The sequence below is a fragment of the Nymphalis io genome, chromosome 14, assembly GCF_905147045.1.
Source record: "Nymphalis io chromosome 14, ilAglIoxx1.1, whole genome shotgun sequence".
In the NCBI taxonomy this organism is placed as follows: Eukaryota; Metazoa; Arthropoda; class Insecta; order Lepidoptera; family Nymphalidae; genus Nymphalis; species Nymphalis io.
In genome coordinates this window covers 2,100,315-2,118,298 of record NC_065901.1, presented here as the reverse complement: position 1 = coordinate 2,118,298, position 17,984 = coordinate 2,100,315, and the positions used below count along the sequence as shown (strand labels likewise).

The window sequence follows — 17,984 nt, the reverse complement described above, 5'->3', positions numbered from 1 at the left end:
AAATTAAGTTAAATTTCAAGTATTACATAATAGTTTTCACTGGTGGTAGGGCTTTGGCAAGCTCTAGGTAAGTACCACCCACTCATCAGATATTCTACCGCAAAACAGCAGTACTTGGTATTGTTGTGTTCCGGTTTGAAGGGTAATTAGAGACACAAGGGACATAACATCTTAATTTCCAAGGTTGGTGGTGCATTGGCTATGTGAGCGATGGTTAACATTTCTTGCTATGCCAATGTCTATGGGCGTTGGTGACCACTTACCATCAGGTGGCCCATATGCTCTTCCGCCTTCCTATTATATAAAAAAATATGTTTATTAGTATTATCAACAATAAAGCAATACCTTAATCGATGATAATAATAACAAAACAACTTAAATACATAGCTACGCCTATATTCCAGTAAATATTTTTGTCGTGTCAAAAATTTAGTATGTTAACATACCGTGCCGCGAATAGCACGTAAAGCCATTGTTGCGCTGATTTCTTGTCGGACTGTCTTCTGATTGGATTATGAGAGTCAGGGAATAGCACATGGCACTATAATATGTTTTGCGCAGTGGGCTAATCTCTCTCGAGTTTGGCCGCCATGGATGAAATCGGCAAGTAGGTCATCATCATAAGGTGAGTTGCTGGTATAAATATAGCAAAGTTTTGGAATTTCATTATGTTAATAACATGGAAATCATACTTACGATGTCGATAATATTTTTGTCCCCAAGTCTGACAATCTCAGGTATAGGACTCGCTAATCTCGAATCACTTCGTGATTTTGTACAATGTGCGGCAGTGAGGGTAAACTTCGAGCTGATGAGTGTGCACCCACACATAAATATCCATGTACCGTGAAAAACCTTCCATCCGACCGCGCCCTTAAAAATTATAATTTTGAGATACAATTATTATCAGAGAAAAGTATTATAATTCACAAACTATGTTGGATGTTTTAACGTTAGGTTTGAGCCTATACAAAATATTTGAAAATAGAACATCTGTGATCTGTCTATTATATTCTATGTTATTAATAACATACTAAATTAAAAAAAATTAAATTAGACTTTAAAAAATCTGCACATACCATATGTGGAAATTCCCCAGGGAATGTATCTCTACCGCCTATTACAGTAATATACGGTACAATTTTCATGCTCTTACTTTGATATAATTTTAAACCTGTACAAAAAAAACATGGTAATATTTTGAAGTTAAAAATAATTTACAAGTAATTTGAGGTCCATATTGTGTTGTCAATACAAATCTTCAGGTCAATCGGTTGGGTGGAACTTGTTTCAAATTAATTGCGATATTAGATACGCACACACTAAAATCCAGAATAAAACTTACATTCATCGCTCTTTTTATTTTTATTTTCTCGGTTTGTTCTTTCCCATATATATTCAAAACATTCTGGAAACAAAATATTTGTATTAATTCTATTTATCCTTTCTATTTCATCATCATCATCATCACTCGTTTCATCTGCGCATTGTGGCAAACTGCATGGAAAAAGGATTTGACTATGACTGCCCCTTGGATTGGTTCATGGCACTGTAAAAAATGTCCATCATTAGATTTTTATATCGGCGATAGTAACAACAAATTTATGATGGCTTAGATTAAGCCGAGATGGCCCAGTGGTAAGAACGCGTGAATCTTAACCGATGATCGTGGGTTCAAACCCGGGCAAGCACCACTGAATTTTCATGTGCTTAATTTGTGATTATAATTCATCTCGTGCTTTACGGTGAAGGAAAACATCGTGAGGAAACCTGCATGTGTCTAATTTCACTGAAATTCTGCCACATGTGAATTCTACCAACCCGCATTGGAGCAGCGTGGTGGAATAAGCTCCAAACCTTCTCATCAAAAAGAGGAGAGGAGGCCTTTAGCCCAGCAGTGGGACATTCACAGGCTGTTACGGTTAGATTTTCATTAAAAGGAGGAGGAGCCTGTGCCGTTTAATTTAGTACAAGTAATAATTTTCTATGAGATTCTCTTAATGATTTTGATTATATATCTATTATATATAGAAGGCTTTATGTCGGATGTGGTAGGGCTTTGTGCAAGCTCGTCTGGGTAGGTACCACCCACTCATCAGATATTCTACCGCAAAACAGCAATACTTGATATTGTTGTGTTCCGGTTTGAAGGCTGAGTGAGCCAGTGTAATTACAGGCACAAGGGACATAAAATCTTAGTTCCCAAGGTTGGTGGCGCATTGGATATGTAAGCGATGGTTGACATTTCTTACAATGCCAATGTCTAAGAGCGTTGGTGACCACTTACCATCAGGTGGCCCATATGCTCGTCCGCCTTCCTATTCTATAAAAAAAAAATGTGCTAATGAGTATAAGGAGATTAAAGATTGAGAAAGCCTTACAAATAAACGTAGCTTAGCACCTAAGTTAAAGAAGAAGACAAAGCATTTAGTTAAACATCACCCGCTAAACTAAGTTTATAAGTTTAAATTTATAGTAAGGCCGTTAGTGTGATATTAATACAGGCAGTTACATTATTTTACCTCAGTATTAGCGTATATTTAATAAAGCGATTATATTATTTAAAAAAGATGTCATTACTAGCTTCACTTATCCTGCGACCTGGTTTCCTGAAATCTGGTTTAGGTGGGTCATATTTGCATGGATCGTCCGTCGTACTTGCAGGAGTTGAGGTCACAAATGGAGGTAACAAATCGAGGTTGTAATTAGCCTAAAAAGGTGAGATACACATATTTTTAAAATAATAAACGACCCGGGTAGTGTTGATCGAATTATATTTGTTATAATATAATAATAATAATACTTACAACAGTTTGTTTTTCATGTTTATTAAGCCAAAGTTGTATCGGGTTATGCTGAAAAAACAGTTTGCCAAATTAATTAATCTACCTATAAACAGAACTAGCTAGTCGTCCCGGCTTCGCACGGGTAGATAGTAAGTAAATGTATTTTAGATAGGATTTGCGTAAAATTCGTTCTTAGTAAGCGTCTGCGTCGGAGAAGGAGTAACTGTGACAAATTTTAAGTCAATCAGGGCGATAGATTAAGAGATCTCGTGATAAGTGGTATTTCGCATAAATATATTATATATATGTCAAGGATTCAAATGGATTGCCATTTAAATGGCCGTTATTGTCGTCCAATATGTTGATTTTATTAAATCAGTCGTCCGGCGCTGGCGCTTTCCTGAAAGCAAGAGACGAAGAGACCAAGGAGATCGCTCGACAAACGATCACACGCGCTACTGACACCATTATATTTTATATTTCCATCAGTCGGCTGCATAATAAAAATATTCGTTTCATATTTTTTTCACAACTTGACGTCTGAAAACCGACTAGTAACCCATAAGATGTCAATCACGTTGTGTGGTGTTGCTATTCTAATAAAATTAGTGACTTCGTATACCCGCTTAAATTTCTTATCTCTGACATATATAGATCAGGCTAAATATTATATTATATTATTTAGCCTGATAATACAGCTTAGTTAGATAAAATATAACGTTTATCTACTGTATTACTCGACAGCAGTTTAACAACGTCCTAAGATATGATTATTTAATAGACAACTCATATTTCACAACTTCATTGAGGTCACTTTGAAATAATTGTTATACTACTGAGGTCAAGTCCGTCATTTACTATTTTATGACACAGTAACTGTCTACTTGGCAGCATACCCCGAGGCCCGTATCGGATTGCTGTTCCATCGGTTCGAAGACTGAGGGAATATTAAACATATTAGTGCACCTGTGTTTGCGTACAAATTTGGGTACTATATTGGGTATCTAGTAAGTTAATAGTCTGCAGCATGTCTCCCTTTATAATGTCCGCCGTGGCCGAAATCGTTCAGAAAGACATCATTTTATGACACCAAAACAAACTTCCGATATTCTAATCGCTTATAACTTTTTACTTGATTATAATGTCTTCTAATACATACCATTTTGTACAGCGTCAAATTGAAAGGCATAATGTCACCAGATCCTGTGAAAAAGAAATAACAATTGTTTAAGTACACAAAAATACCAAATTTATTATGTTTGGTATCTGAATATATGTATTTATGGTAGTTAAAAATGCTTCTTTCTTATTGGACGTCAAGCGGCGGCAACTATTACGCATAAATAGTAATTTTATTAGATAATGTATTATTAGTTACAATATTATGTTCGAACATAAACATAGTTTAATAAATGTCTCCAATTTCACAATCAATCTTTAAGTTACCCTGTTGTAAACTCAAAACCAAAATCAATCAAACGCATAGGACTAAATCAAATTTATGCCCTATAAATATGTATAAATAAATGGCCAACACATTACACATCTGCGATTTGCCGACGACATTGTCATCATGGCGGAGACTCTGCAGGATTTGGAAGAGATGCTAAACAGCCTGAGCGATTCTTCAAGACAAGTAGGTCTCGGGATGAACATTGAAAAGACCAAAATTATGGCAAACCGTCATGTATCCCCGAGACCAGTGGTCGTAAATGGCTCTCCACTTGAAGTTGTGCAGGAATATATCTACCTGGGCCAAACTATACAACTTGGCCGGCACAACTTTGAGAAGGAGGCTAAAAGAAGAATACGTTTGGGCTGGGCGGCATTCGGGAGGTTACGTCATATTTTTGAATCGTCGATCCCACAGTCGCTTAAGACCAGGGTCTTCAATCAGTGCGTCCTACCTGTAATGACTTACGGTGCCGAAACGTGGACACTTACCGTAGGACTGGTCCACCAATTTAGGGTCGCTCAGCGAGCAATGGAACGCGCGATGCTTGGGGTTTCTCTGGCAGATAGAATCCGAAATGAGGACATTCGCCAGAGAACTAAAGTCACCGACATCGCGCTTAGAATTAGCTCGCTGAAGTGGAAGTGGGCTGGTCATGTCTCCAGGCGCATTGATGGCCGATGGAGCCGACACGTGTTGGAGTGGAGACCACGCTTAGGCAAACGTAGTGTAGGACGCCCTGTGACAAGATGGGCCGACGATTTAAAAAAGGTGGCAGGTTCGGGATGGATGCGGACTGCCCAAGATCGGGATGGTTGGCGTTCTATGGGGGAGGCTTTCGTCCAGCAGTGGACGGCAAAAGGCTGAAAGAAAAAAAAAAAAAAAAAAAAAAAAAAAAAAAAAAAAAAAAAAAAAAAAAATGTATTAGGTACCTACAGCCTGTTGTGCTAGCCATTTGCATTTAATGTCATTAAAAAATAACCAGTGCAGGCTCACTTTACACAGTACAGTAACAGCCCGTTAATATTCCACTGCTGGGCTAAGGCAAGAGGCCTCCCCTTTGAGGAGAAGGTTTGGAGCTTATTCCACCACGCTGCTCCAATGCGGGTTGGTAAAATATACATGCGACAAAATTACAATGAAATTAGACACATGCAGGTTTTCTCAAGATATTTTCCTTCACCGTCAAGCACGAGATGAATTATAAACACAAATTAAGCACATGAAAAATCAGCGGTGCATGCCCGCATTTAATATTGTGTAGATGAATCGATTCGATTGTAGTCAATACGCAACACGTTGTGGTGGTGATATAAAAGTCATCCAAACGAGTTTCGAATACAGATTTAATGTTTTGTTTTGGATATAATCTAAATTGAATGATTTTATTTTTGATGACCTTAACATTCTCAAATGGGTCAGCGAATTTATTATCGAATCTTTGGAAGTAAAATAAAGATAAATACTTAAATGGATAGTGTCGTATTATAAATAATGATATATTAATCAAGAACTGCTTGTTGTGCATAATACAGCAGAGCTATTAGTAAATCGCATGGAATATGTAAATCTATGGGTTTTTATGTATAAGTGCTCCTCCTTCGATTGGAATAGGCTACAGTAGGTTCCGTCGCAATAAAATGAAATATATCGGTATTAACGTACATACAAACTAGATATATATGTATGTGGCATCTTTGGGTCTCTGTGTGTGTGAATGTGTATAGTCTTTGGTATGGCTTTACAATTAAGAAGATAACGATTGAAAGACTTCATTCAAATTTGAAACATTTGAATTTTTAAGCTACTAAATCTATGTGTAGTTATCTATATTTTGTTGAATAACTTCACAGTAAATATGTAGCGCATTTTGACGTTTAATTCCCGTCTTATATTTTTTTGAATCTACATCAATCTACTGGGCTTGTAAATAAAGAATTTAAATGCGTGTTAATTAGTGGGTGTCTATATATGTATACATGTCACTTGGACAACCATCACATTTTCTACCGGTTAACAAAAATACAATAACAGTTTATTTTGATGAAGATGACGATGAACGATGAAAGGGATGGTTAAATCTCTTACAGCAAAAGTGTAGTGGTAGCACTCACCACCAGGTAGCCATATGATAGTCTGCCTACCATTTTGTACCAATTTTTATCATATAAAAATAGGTACAAAATAAATATCGAATCGTCGCCTTAAATTCGTCATTTAAGTTGTAATTGTATATTCTCATTAACAATGTATATTATTTTCTTTACTTTAATAAATCGTTTTTCGTCGTAGAGAAAGATTCCTGTGGCAAAACAAAATTATTTGCGAAATTAAATTGTACACAATTACAATTTAGACAAAAAACCGCTAAAATTCCTTCGCCGGTTCATCTCAGATCAGGGTGGGATCTTTTCCGAAACAGTAGTTGCTCTTATTATAGTAGTACTTACAGTAGTCTTAGCCCTTAGGTTACATCCTATGGGTAGTCCACTAGCGACAATGGAGTAAGGACTGAGTAAGAGTAATATTTCTACCCGTGCCAATGTCTATGTGTGGACATGAGCAACCGTCTAATAAAAAAATCCAAGTTTTTTTGTCTGTATTTTCAAGTCTAGAGTAAATATTTTCTATACGACCTTTTGAACATGAACATGGCTGCATAACGTTACAATAAATTAAAACAATAAAACTTACCTCATTCTTATATAAGTGTGTAAGTAAGTAAGTGAATATTAAGTTTTTGTAAGTAGTTTGTGTTATCTAGGGTTATGCTTGATTATATAAAAAGCTTAATAAATATGATGGACTCCAAAAACCTACCTATTGAAAAACAAATAGTTAATATTAAGAGTTTCATTTTAACAGTATTAAATATATTAAGCATTTATTAATAAATCTAAACATTCAACACGTTATAATTTTAACACAGTAATCTTCACTAGTGACAATAACTTTAAACTTTTCTTTTATTTCGATATAAAGGAACGCGAATATGGTTCGTGTGATACACCTAACTAACAAAAACAACTGAAAATTTTCTATTTATTTCGTTTTAAATGCTGTTACACATTGGACGGTTGTTTAAGCGAGCGTTTTTTTACAGATAAAAAAAAGTTTTCTGATATATTTTTAATTCATATAATGTAAAACCTTGTTGAGTCAGAAGGTTTTAATTTAATCATTACGTATATAAAAAAAGCTATACCAACAAAATACTAGTTATAACTTGGCGCGAGAGTAAGATACAATTGAATTATTTATATACGAGGTTTCACGGTATACCCGCGGCTTTGCTAAAGTTGATGTTCATCTGTTTAGGACAAAATACTGTTTCTCTCGAAAAACTTCTGTTGTTCAAATATTAAATTAAAAATAATAATTTAGGACAATTACAATTATTGACACCAAAGTAAACGTAATGAATACGAATGAATACGTAATGAATAGTCATTCCGTGTTATATAAACGTATACACCTTACTTCGATACCAATCTAATCAAACTGACAGTTTGGTCAAACGAAAAGGGCAAAGGGCAATACTGTCTATATTCTGTCGTAAGATAACGGTTAAACTCGCCTGATTTCGGGTTTCTTTCTTTGTAGAAAATATAATTTACCAATTTCTTTTCGAGACCTTTACAAATTAAAAAACTATAAAAAAGTAAAATACTTTTTGTATGTCGCATCAGCTATTAGTGTTAAAAATTGTTAACAAATTGCGTGATATAAGTACACCATACATCTTATGACATATGTTTGTCGTCTTCGATCCACTCAGCCGGCCTTGCTAGTATTATAGCGTTAAAACGCCCTGTGTTAAAAATATCAAGTTATGTTAATAATACAACAACAGCATCTCAAACTTGTTCAACAAGATGATGCATCTTGCTCGATTATATAATTAGGAAAGTGACGAGCCGGTTGGCGTGGTTGGTAGATACTTGCCTTTCACGCCGAAGGTTGTAGATTCGATTCACACCCAGGACATACATTTGTGTGCATGAACATGTCTGTTTGTCCTGCGCCTGGGTGTAATTATCTATATAAGTATGTATTTACAAAAGAAAAGTAGTATATGTAGTATATCAGTTGTCTGGTTTCCATAGCACAAGCTTTGTACAAACTTCATTTGGGATCAGACAGCCGTGTGTTAAAAATTACCTAGGATATTATTATTATTATTATAAAGTCCCGTCGTTGTCAATACTATGAGTATTTGAAGCAATCATTTATATTGATTATTTATATGACATACGACTATAGAAATCATAATATTTAATATTGTGTAGATGAATCTATTTGATTGTAGTCAATCATCACCACGAGTTGAGATAAAAGACATCCAAGCGAGTCGAATACAGATTTAATGTTTATAATAATAATAATAATCATTTATTTTCATGAAACATAGTTTTACAGATGTTATGATTTCTTTATAAGTATCTAATACATTACGCCCACGATAGGTACGCAAATATATTTGTTAACAAGTAATTAATATTAAATACAGATCACACCAATTGTACATTAAAATAATTATATTAATATATGTATAAAAAGATTAATATGGAATATATTTAGAATGTATGTGTATTATCGAATAAATTCATGCTTTTGTCTCTGGACGCAACTGTTAGCCGCCATCTTTGAATCATCAAATTCATTAATTATTCATTCATGCAATACATTCTTATATTTTAAATATTCATTATAGTTTATTTATAGTTTTGTTTTAGATATAATCTAAATTAAATGATTTTGTTTTTGATGACCTTAACATTCTCAAATAGAACGGAAAACCTAACGACGACCAAGCTTAGCGTGCTAACCATTTTGAATGTCATCGAATTTATTATCGATTCTTTGGAAGTAAAATTAAGATCTACTATCCACTTAAGTAAGTGGATAGTGTTGTATTATAAATAATGATATATTAATCAAGAACTGTTTGTTGTGCATAATACAGCAAAGCTGTTAGCAAATCTTTGTGTGGCTTTTTTATCCTACCTACCTAGAGGTACTCCTCCTTCGATCGGAATAGGCTATAGAATGTATAGTCGAAATAAATGAAATCTATCGGCAATAACGTAAATACAGACCAATTATATATGTATGTTGAATCTTTGTGTGTGTGTGTGTAGTCTTTGATGTGTCTTTACAATTAAGAAATTAACGATTGAAAGACTTAATTCATATTTGAAACATTTGAAATTTTAAGCTACTAAATCTATGTTTAGTTAACTATATTTTGTTGAATAACTTCTCAGTAAATATGTAGGGCATTTTGACATTTCATTGACGTCTTATATTTTCATCAATCGACTGGACTTGTAAATAAAGAAATTAGATGCGTGTTAATTAGTAGGTGTCCTATATATGTATATATGTCACTTGAACAATCGACACATATTCTACCACGATGTCTACCATTTTGTACCAATTTTTATCATATAAAATAGGTACAAAATAAATATCGAATCGTCACCTTAAATTCGTCAATCAAGTTGTTTTCAAGTAATATTTACATACATATAGATAAGCAGTAGTATAACCTATATATAATAAAGATGACCCCATAATATTAATTTTAGTCTTATATCATCTAGACCAGACCAACAATCCAGAATCCCACTAAGATTGGTATCACTTCTCTAAGCAATACAACTGGTAACTGGTAAATTCCGAATTTCAACACGGGCAAGCACCACTGAATTTTCATGTGCTTATTTTATCTCGTCACCGGCGGTGAAGGAAAACATCGTGAGGAAACGTGCGAGTTGTGAAACATTTAAAAAAAGTAGACGGTTATTTTCAAATTTTACTAATAAATAAGGAGTCTTATTTTTGTAATATCTAATTACTAAACCAATTTACATAAAACTTATACCAGTAGATGCCGTGCGCTTTAAATAACGACGTCACAAGCGTGAATACCATTTTTTATCGTCACTTTTCATCAAGAATGTATATAATATAGTTATTTATTGTACGAACCGAAAATTCCCCCCAATCGTTACCGCAAAGAACCCAGAATCGTAAATAAAATACATTCATTTACCAATATTTCTAATTATTTATTTAATATTTGTATATTCAAATGCTTTAACCTTATGTCCTTTATAATATATAAAATCGAGATTTACATCCGTGAAGAACAAGTTCCACTATCCATTTATTTCAATAACAAAGTCGTGCTGATTGTAAGAAAATAAAGCATTTTATGACCAAATGGTGGTTATTCTTTGGTTCTTAGACGATGAAGGTGAAAAATAAACTGGCGAGGTTGATAAGTATGTGCGAGAATTGAGGAATGGATTCGGTTCGAGTATAAGAGATTCTTATATATTCTGAGAAATCGTACCTAATTGTACAAAACAAGCTTTAGAAATAAAATAATAATAAAGTTAAATAGATTAAAAGATAGATTATAGTTTTAAAGCTTGGAATTGGAAATTAATTAAGACACTATTTTTTTTAAGTTAATATATAAGTGATAGTAAAACAAAGGTTAGTATTCAACGTTCGTAGATTTTAATCTAATATATAAAAATCTCATGTCACGGTGTTTGTGTATTACCTAGAGGTATGAAATATACTTTACGACCTATTATCATACCCAAATATACACAACAAATTACATAAAAATCGGTCGAGCCGTTTCGAAGGAGTTCAACCACAAACACCGTGACATGAGATTTTTATATATTAGATAATTTAAATATTCTGTTGTAAGCTATTTCTGAACGAAGCTAATTTATCAGTACAAAACATTGCTTTCTCATTCTCATCTGTTCGATTAAAAATACTATTTATTTTTGTAATTATAAGTGGTAATTTATTATAAATGATACGAAGGATTGAATATTAAATTTTTAAAAATGCGATGAAAAAATTATACAATAATTAGTAGACGAGTAAAATAATTATTAACTTCAGACATTGTATGCAACGGTATCAGTACCAACACCCAAACTAATTTAAAACAAGTTTTGTTATTATTATCAATTTACATAGGACATCAAAGTCTAGGTAATAATATTTAAAGTTCATGTTTTTTAATTAGTCATAAGTTATCCTTTAATGTCAATTTTTATGCTGGTAAAGAGAAAAAATAGAAATCATGCATTTGAAACATATTAAATAAAAATATATACATGGCCAAATTATTCGAAGCCAAAAGGTCATCTCTGCCATACATCACGAGATTTGGACTGTCTAGAATCTAGACTCTAAATCATTATACAACTGAACTATCATAATCGTTTTTTGATATAATAACCGAAGGATAAAGAAATTTACATTTAATATACGAACACTTAATATTAAACTATAAAGTGTAGTGTATATTAAAGAGATCATAGTAAGGATTTAATTTATCGCTACATCTTATAACACAAAGTCCCTCAACCGCGTCTGTCTGTCTATAATAATCTGACTCAAAATCTACGGAACATTCTTTCATGCGGTTTTCACAAATGGACGGAGAGATTAATTGGGAAGGTTTAGATATAATTCATTACGGTTTTGAGTAAATTGCGTGAAATATGACGGTGATTGTTGATCATGCCGACTGACAGCTTTACTAACGTACACCAGATACTACATACCTTCATTCCGTACCCGTGCGAAGCTGGTACAAACTGTGTTCGAATTGTAAAACAATTTCAGATGATTTTAACATGAATGTATGAAGGATAAGAAATTTGAACTCAGTGATTTAACCTGAAGCTTAAGTTTTTTTTTATATAGAATAGGAAGGCGGATGGTAAGTGGTCACCAATGCCCTTAGACAAAGGCAATGTAAGAAATGTCAACCATCGCTTACATAGCCAATGCACCACCAACCTTGGGAACTGAGATGTTATGTCCCTTCTGCCTGCAGTAACACTGGCTCACTCACCCTTCAAACCCTTCTTACAATAAATTTATTTTAATCTTTAATATTAGGTCCTCACATATGAAATTAGCGTTTTGTCGTACTGACCACTTTGATTTGAAATATCTCCTCTTTGGTTTAGAATTCCAAATTCAAATTTATAAATTCATTTAGCTAATATATTTGAATTTTGAAAACAATCATTCATTTGTTTTTTCCTCATTATTTTTTTCTTTGGCGTCGCTTATTACCGCACAATAGAAAACATGAAATATCGGTATACGTATCGGTATACGAGTACGAGTTCTACCGTGGCACCAGTGCTGCAGAAACAGCTCGAAGGATTAATGATGTGTACGGCGCTGGTGTCGCAAAAGAAAGCAAGGTACGTTTAGAACCAACCCCGTGAACGGCCAGAGACCAAAGTGGAAAATGAAGAATTAAAGGCTATTGTGGAAGCGGATCCATCACAAAGCACTTCAGAGATAGCTGCAGGCTTCAGGGTAAGTGATAAAACGTATTTATATATATATATGTTGTATTAATCCACTTGAAGCAAATCGGGAAAGTAAAAAAACTTGAACGATGGGTATCTCATGAATTGAGTGAATCGAACTTACAAACACGCGTCGACTGCTGTGTTACTTTGCTTAACCGACACAATAATGAAGGTATTTTAAATCGAATCATTACTTGTGTTGAAAAGTGGAAACTGTACGTTAATCGGAAGAGCTCGTCGCAATGGCTGAACCCTGGAGACCCAGCCAAATCCTGCCCTAAACCAAAATTGCCTCAGAAAAAGTTACTTGTGAGTGTTTGGTGGACTAGCGCCGGTGTCGTTCACTACAGCTTTCTAAAAGCTGGCCAAAACATTACGACATATATCTATTGTCAGCAACGGCAAACCATGAAGGAAGAACTAGCTGCTAAACAACCGAGATTGGTCAATCGCTCTTGGACACTGCTGCTTCACGATAACGCAAGATCACACACTGCACAATAAACAACCACTAAGTGAGATGAGCTACAATTGGAACGCCTGCGACATCCAACAATAGTTCAAAAACAAACAAAGCTAAATTACCAAATCAATAATAAAATTATCGCTTAGGATTTTTTAGCGCTGGTTACACCTTGTCGTTGTTCATTCCGCATTCGCCTTGGCCAGTAGTAGTAACTATTGCCACTATCGTTGTATATTCCTACAGCAAGATCTATTATTATCTAAATGTGTAACGACCAAAGTAACGTGACTAATAAATGTTATTCTAAGCGTCATTGTGCTGACATAATAATGATTTACATTAATTCTTATATAACAACTAAGCTCGTAGTTTTATTCAACTTCAGGCGCACACTCTGGCCCAACGTGTATTGGAGGCTTAAGATTTTATTTCTGCTTAGGATGTATAAGCCTCGGATTTTTTTAAATATTTGTGTTAGCCGCTTAATATCGACACAAAGTAGATATAACTTTAATCTTAACTTACTATCAATAAAATGACATACCTTTTTGGCACCGTCATAGTTCGTTGACTCATAAATACTATTTAAGTTTTGTGGGTGTGGGTATCGCTTAGTTTCTGAATAGAAGTTTCCTTTTAGTAACTGTGCGAAGTATTGCTACCAGATGAATGATTTAAGTTGTATTCATACGATTTTTTAAATATTTTATCCATGTACGATCAAAAGATAAAAAACTTAAAAAGTTCTGATAGTCAATTTTGTCATAATATACACAGTGATTTATCTTTTACTTGTTTTATAATCCTACCTACTTGCAAACTAAGTTTTTACAGTGATCAATTTCTCAAAGAAATTTCACTGTATTCACAATATATATTCATATTATAATATATATTTCAAATCATAATATATATATATATATATATATTCACTGTTCTGTATATAAATTTTGATTGTACATAAGTGTTTTATTTGCATTTTAATTTACAAATAAATTGCATGTGAAAATTATTATATATTTTTTTTAACTTTTGCATGCTTATTTTTTTTTTTTTTTTATATGCCCCGGGATGGCAAATGACTCCACTCCACCTGATGGTAAGTGGTAGTAGAGTCCAAACGCGACGACGGCCAGTACAGTCGGGAAGAATGTTCTGTACTAGCCGTCCCCGCCATGCCGGCCCGCAAGATGCCTCTTCACGCCTCGTTTGAAGGAACCCGGGTTGTAAGAGGAGGGGAACACGTGAGCTGGTAAGGAATTACATTCTTTGGTAGTGCGGCAAAGAAAGGAGTTGCCAAATTTCTTTGTGCGCGATGGAATTGATGTCACAGTTAGGCGGTGACATCGAGAACCAGCTCGCGTGGACTTAAGAAGGAAGGGGGAAGCAGGAATTAGAGAGAATAATTCCTCAGAGCACTCGCCGTGATACAGACGATAGAAAGCGCTCAGTGCTGCTATCTCGCGACGCAATTGTAAAGGTTCAAGGGTCTTTACGTCGCCAATAATGCGTACTGCACGTCGCTGCAAACGGTCCAAGGCCTCCATTAGGTACTTAGCGGAGCCATCCCAAAGGTGCGACCAATATTCAACGCAAGACCGTACCTGTGTTTTGTATAACAGGCACAGTTGTTGTGGCGTGAAAAAACGCCGCACCTTGTTCAGAACTCCGAGTTTTCGTGAAGCTGTTTTTATAATAGCCTCGATGTAATCCCTTGGACTAAGGTCGCAGCGAACGTCCATCCCCAGCATGGCGATTTTGCTTTGTATCATCAGCGGTGTGCCACAGAGGGAGGGATGAGGGTAAAATGGTGACTTTTTCGCTGTGAGAGCGCACACCTGTGTTTTCTTGGCATTAAACCCAACAAGATTATCAGAACCCCATTTGGCGATGAGCTCTAATGTCCTATCGAGTTCAATGACAAGATTCTCCCGCCTCTCCTCAGTTTCCGCCCGCCCAGCCACTGCGCGTCCGTGGTATCCACCATGCACTGTACTGTCATCTGCATAGCAATGTATGTTCCCAAGAGAGAGCATATCATTGATATGCAAAAGAAAGAGTGTGGGAGATAGCACAGATCCCTGGGGGACCCCAGCATTCACTACATAGAATTGTGAAGCGCAACCATCTACTAAAACACGAAGGCTACGCTTGTGTAGGAAGCTGGCAATCCAGGTGCATAGCTGAGCAGGCAGACCATATGCCGGTAGCTTGGAGAGAAGACTTCTGTGCCAGACCCTGTCGAAAGCCTTGGAGATATCGAGGCTGACAGCCAACGATTCTCCATGCTTGTCGATAGCTTCACCCCAGAGGTGCGTTACGTACGCTAGAAGATCACCTGTGGACCGTTTTGGTCGAAACCCGTACTGACGATCATTAATTAGACAGTGATCTTCTAGGTAATGGATCAGTTGGTTGTTTAAAATCCGTTCCATCACCTTACAAAGTACTGAGGTGATAGCTATTGGCCGATAATTTGCCGGGTCAGACCGATCCCCTTTTTTGGGAACCGCTTGCACATTAGCTCTTCTCCAAGCCTCCGGCACACATCCCGAAGAGAGAGAAAGTTGGAACAGGCGCGTTAACACAGGAGACAGCTCCGCTGCGCACTTCTTCAGCACAATGGCTGGTATTCCATCGGGACCGCTAGCTTTCCGTATATCGAGTGATTGCAGCTCCGCACGCACATCACGTTGCCTGATTTTGATGTCAGACATCGTGTGGCCACATGAAGGTATTGTTGGTGGCTGCGCACTACAATCATCGATCACAGAGTTGTCGGCAAAGAGTTTAGCCAGGAGGTCGGCTTTCTCCTGCGGACTGTGAGCTAGCGATCCGTCCGGATTTCTGAGCGGTGGCAGCGAAGGTTGGCAGAAATTGTTTTGCACAGACTTGGTCAGACGCCAGAAGCTACGGGAGCCCCTAGGATGCGAAATAAGGTCATGACCAATCTGTACAATGCGCTGTGCATCCGCTCTCGTGTATGCCTTCCCACAGGACTTGGAATTTTTATTGTAGTTTGCTTTCAGTGAGTCAATGTTAGATGCCCCGCTAATGCAGCCGTTGATCCACGCGCGATATGCCGCCTGCTTAGATGATACAGCGTCGGCACATTCACGCGTGAACCAACGGTTACGCGTACCCCTATTGATGAGATCTGAGCTAGGAATGTAGTATTCCATTCCTAACATGATCTCATCAGCAACAGCAGCGGCACTAGCTGTCGGGTCATTCCCACTGAAGCAACGTTCCTTCCAAGGGACTGACGCATAGTAATCGCGCATACCGTCCCAATCTGCCGACTTATAGTGCCAAACGCGACGTTTGCATACCGCTGATGGCGGCAGCTTGGCCTGTGGCACTTTGGTAGATATAAGGCCGTGATCCGAAGAACCAAGTGGAGCCTGAACCACAACCTGATATTCCACCGGGTGAGAAGTCAGCAGAAGATCCAGTAGAGAAGGCGCTTGCCCATCAATGTCCGGGATCCTGGTGGGCTGATCAACCAGTTGGGTCAAGTCGTGTGTGAGAGCAAAAGCATGAGCAGTTCTTCCAGCATGGTCAGTTTTGAGGGATTTCAACCATGATTCATGGTGAGCATTAAAATCCCCCAAAAACACCAATTCCGCGTTAGGAAACTGCTCTTGCGCAGCATCTGCCACCCGACTAAGATGGTCGAATAATCGGCTTCTCTGCAAGTCACCATTGTGAGATCTGGAGAGGCACACGTAGACTCGACTCTGACGAACCAGGTCCACACGTACCACCAACATGGAGAAAGAGGGGTCCTCCAAGCAGCGCAATCGGTGACAACAAACATCCGCCCTGACGAACAAGCATACTCCGGCTTTCGCTTTAAGAGATTCTTCCAGCATGTAGCCGGGATAGTTAAGGTAGCTGGTGTCGGCAGGGCGGAGTATTTGCGTCTCCGTGAGAAACAACATTGCTGGCCGTGCTGTCTCGAGATGGTGGTGGACAGCGTTGAGGTTAGCATGGAGTCCTCGGATGTTAGAGAACTCGACCTCAAACAGCGTGGGTATGGTGGGGGTGTGCACCGCTGAACGACCGTTATTTCTTATTTGCGCTACCATTTGGAAATTAGGAAAAGAGACGTGAGGCGAGCGACGTATTGCCACGATAGGGATGGGCAAAGTATGGAGGCGTGTTTTCCCAAATGTTTGCCAAAAAGGAAAATATACTGATCCGCCGGACGGAAGGGCCCCCGAACCCCCCCGGAAGTGGCCGCCGGGACCCCACCTTCCGGTCACCAACCGGCACGACGGTCCACCCCGAGATTATGCGTGGCCTGGTGGGGCAGCCTCGAGAGCTGGTTAGGCACGCTCGGGCCCCTGTACTATGCCACGGGCGGCCAGCGGAACAGCCGTTTCTTCGGGTCTCCCTGTCCGGCAGGTCAATACAGTTTCCCCCGGCATTGGTTCAACAGCCGTCTCCACTGGACCAACACCCATCGCGGCAATACTCGCTCGGGCACTGGCTGTACGCTGGCTGACCTCGAAACGCGGCTGCAAGCCACTTCACGAGTTTTTCACCATGCGTACGGTGGTAACAAGCCAGGCGGATGTTAGCATCCTACCACCAGATGAGCAGATGGTCGCTCAGATATCCCTTAGTCGCCTCTTACGACACCCATGGGAAAGAGAGGGGCAGTGAAATGTATTCTTTCTCCGTCACTGCACGGAGAAATTACGATATATATATAGATATAGAGATATAGAGATTGGCTAAGTGGCTATTTGTTTTTTTTTCTATATTATAATAACAATAATTTTTGAAGCTGCTTTTACAAAATATAGATAAGTTAATATAATTATACATTTATTGAAGCAATATTATTAGATTCAAAGATATCATGTCTAATTAAAAATTACATTTTAATTGCTCTA

The 17,984-nt window shown here is 37.3% G+C and overlaps 1 protein-coding gene across 2 annotated transcripts in view; it reads right to left on the bottom strand.

Moving 5' to 3' along the window:
* Positions 1-7,210, bottom strand: part of LOC126773378 (serine protease snake-like) — a 41,938-nt gene extending 34,728 nt beyond the window's left edge. Inside the window, exons 1-7 of one of the 2 annotated variants that reach the window (XM_050494310.1) lie at positions 7,060-7,210; positions 3,946-3,989; positions 2,808-2,855; positions 2,581-2,710; positions 1,346-1,408; positions 1,080-1,174; positions 697-873 (exon numbers count right to left, since the gene is read on the bottom strand). In XM_050494310.1, coding sequence (XP_050350267.1) covers positions 697-873; positions 1,080-1,174; positions 1,346-1,408; positions 2,581-2,710; positions 2,808-2,855; positions 3,946-3,989; positions 7,060-7,123 — 621 coding nt within the window. In that variant the 5' untranslated portion in view covers positions 7,124-7,210. The remainder of the gene's footprint in view (positions 1-696; positions 874-1,079; positions 1,175-1,345; positions 1,409-2,580; positions 2,711-2,807; positions 2,856-3,945; positions 3,990-7,059) is intronic. The other variant, XM_050494311.1, reaches the window with a different exon arrangement.
* Between the last annotated feature and the right edge of the window lie 10,774 nt (positions 7,211-17,984).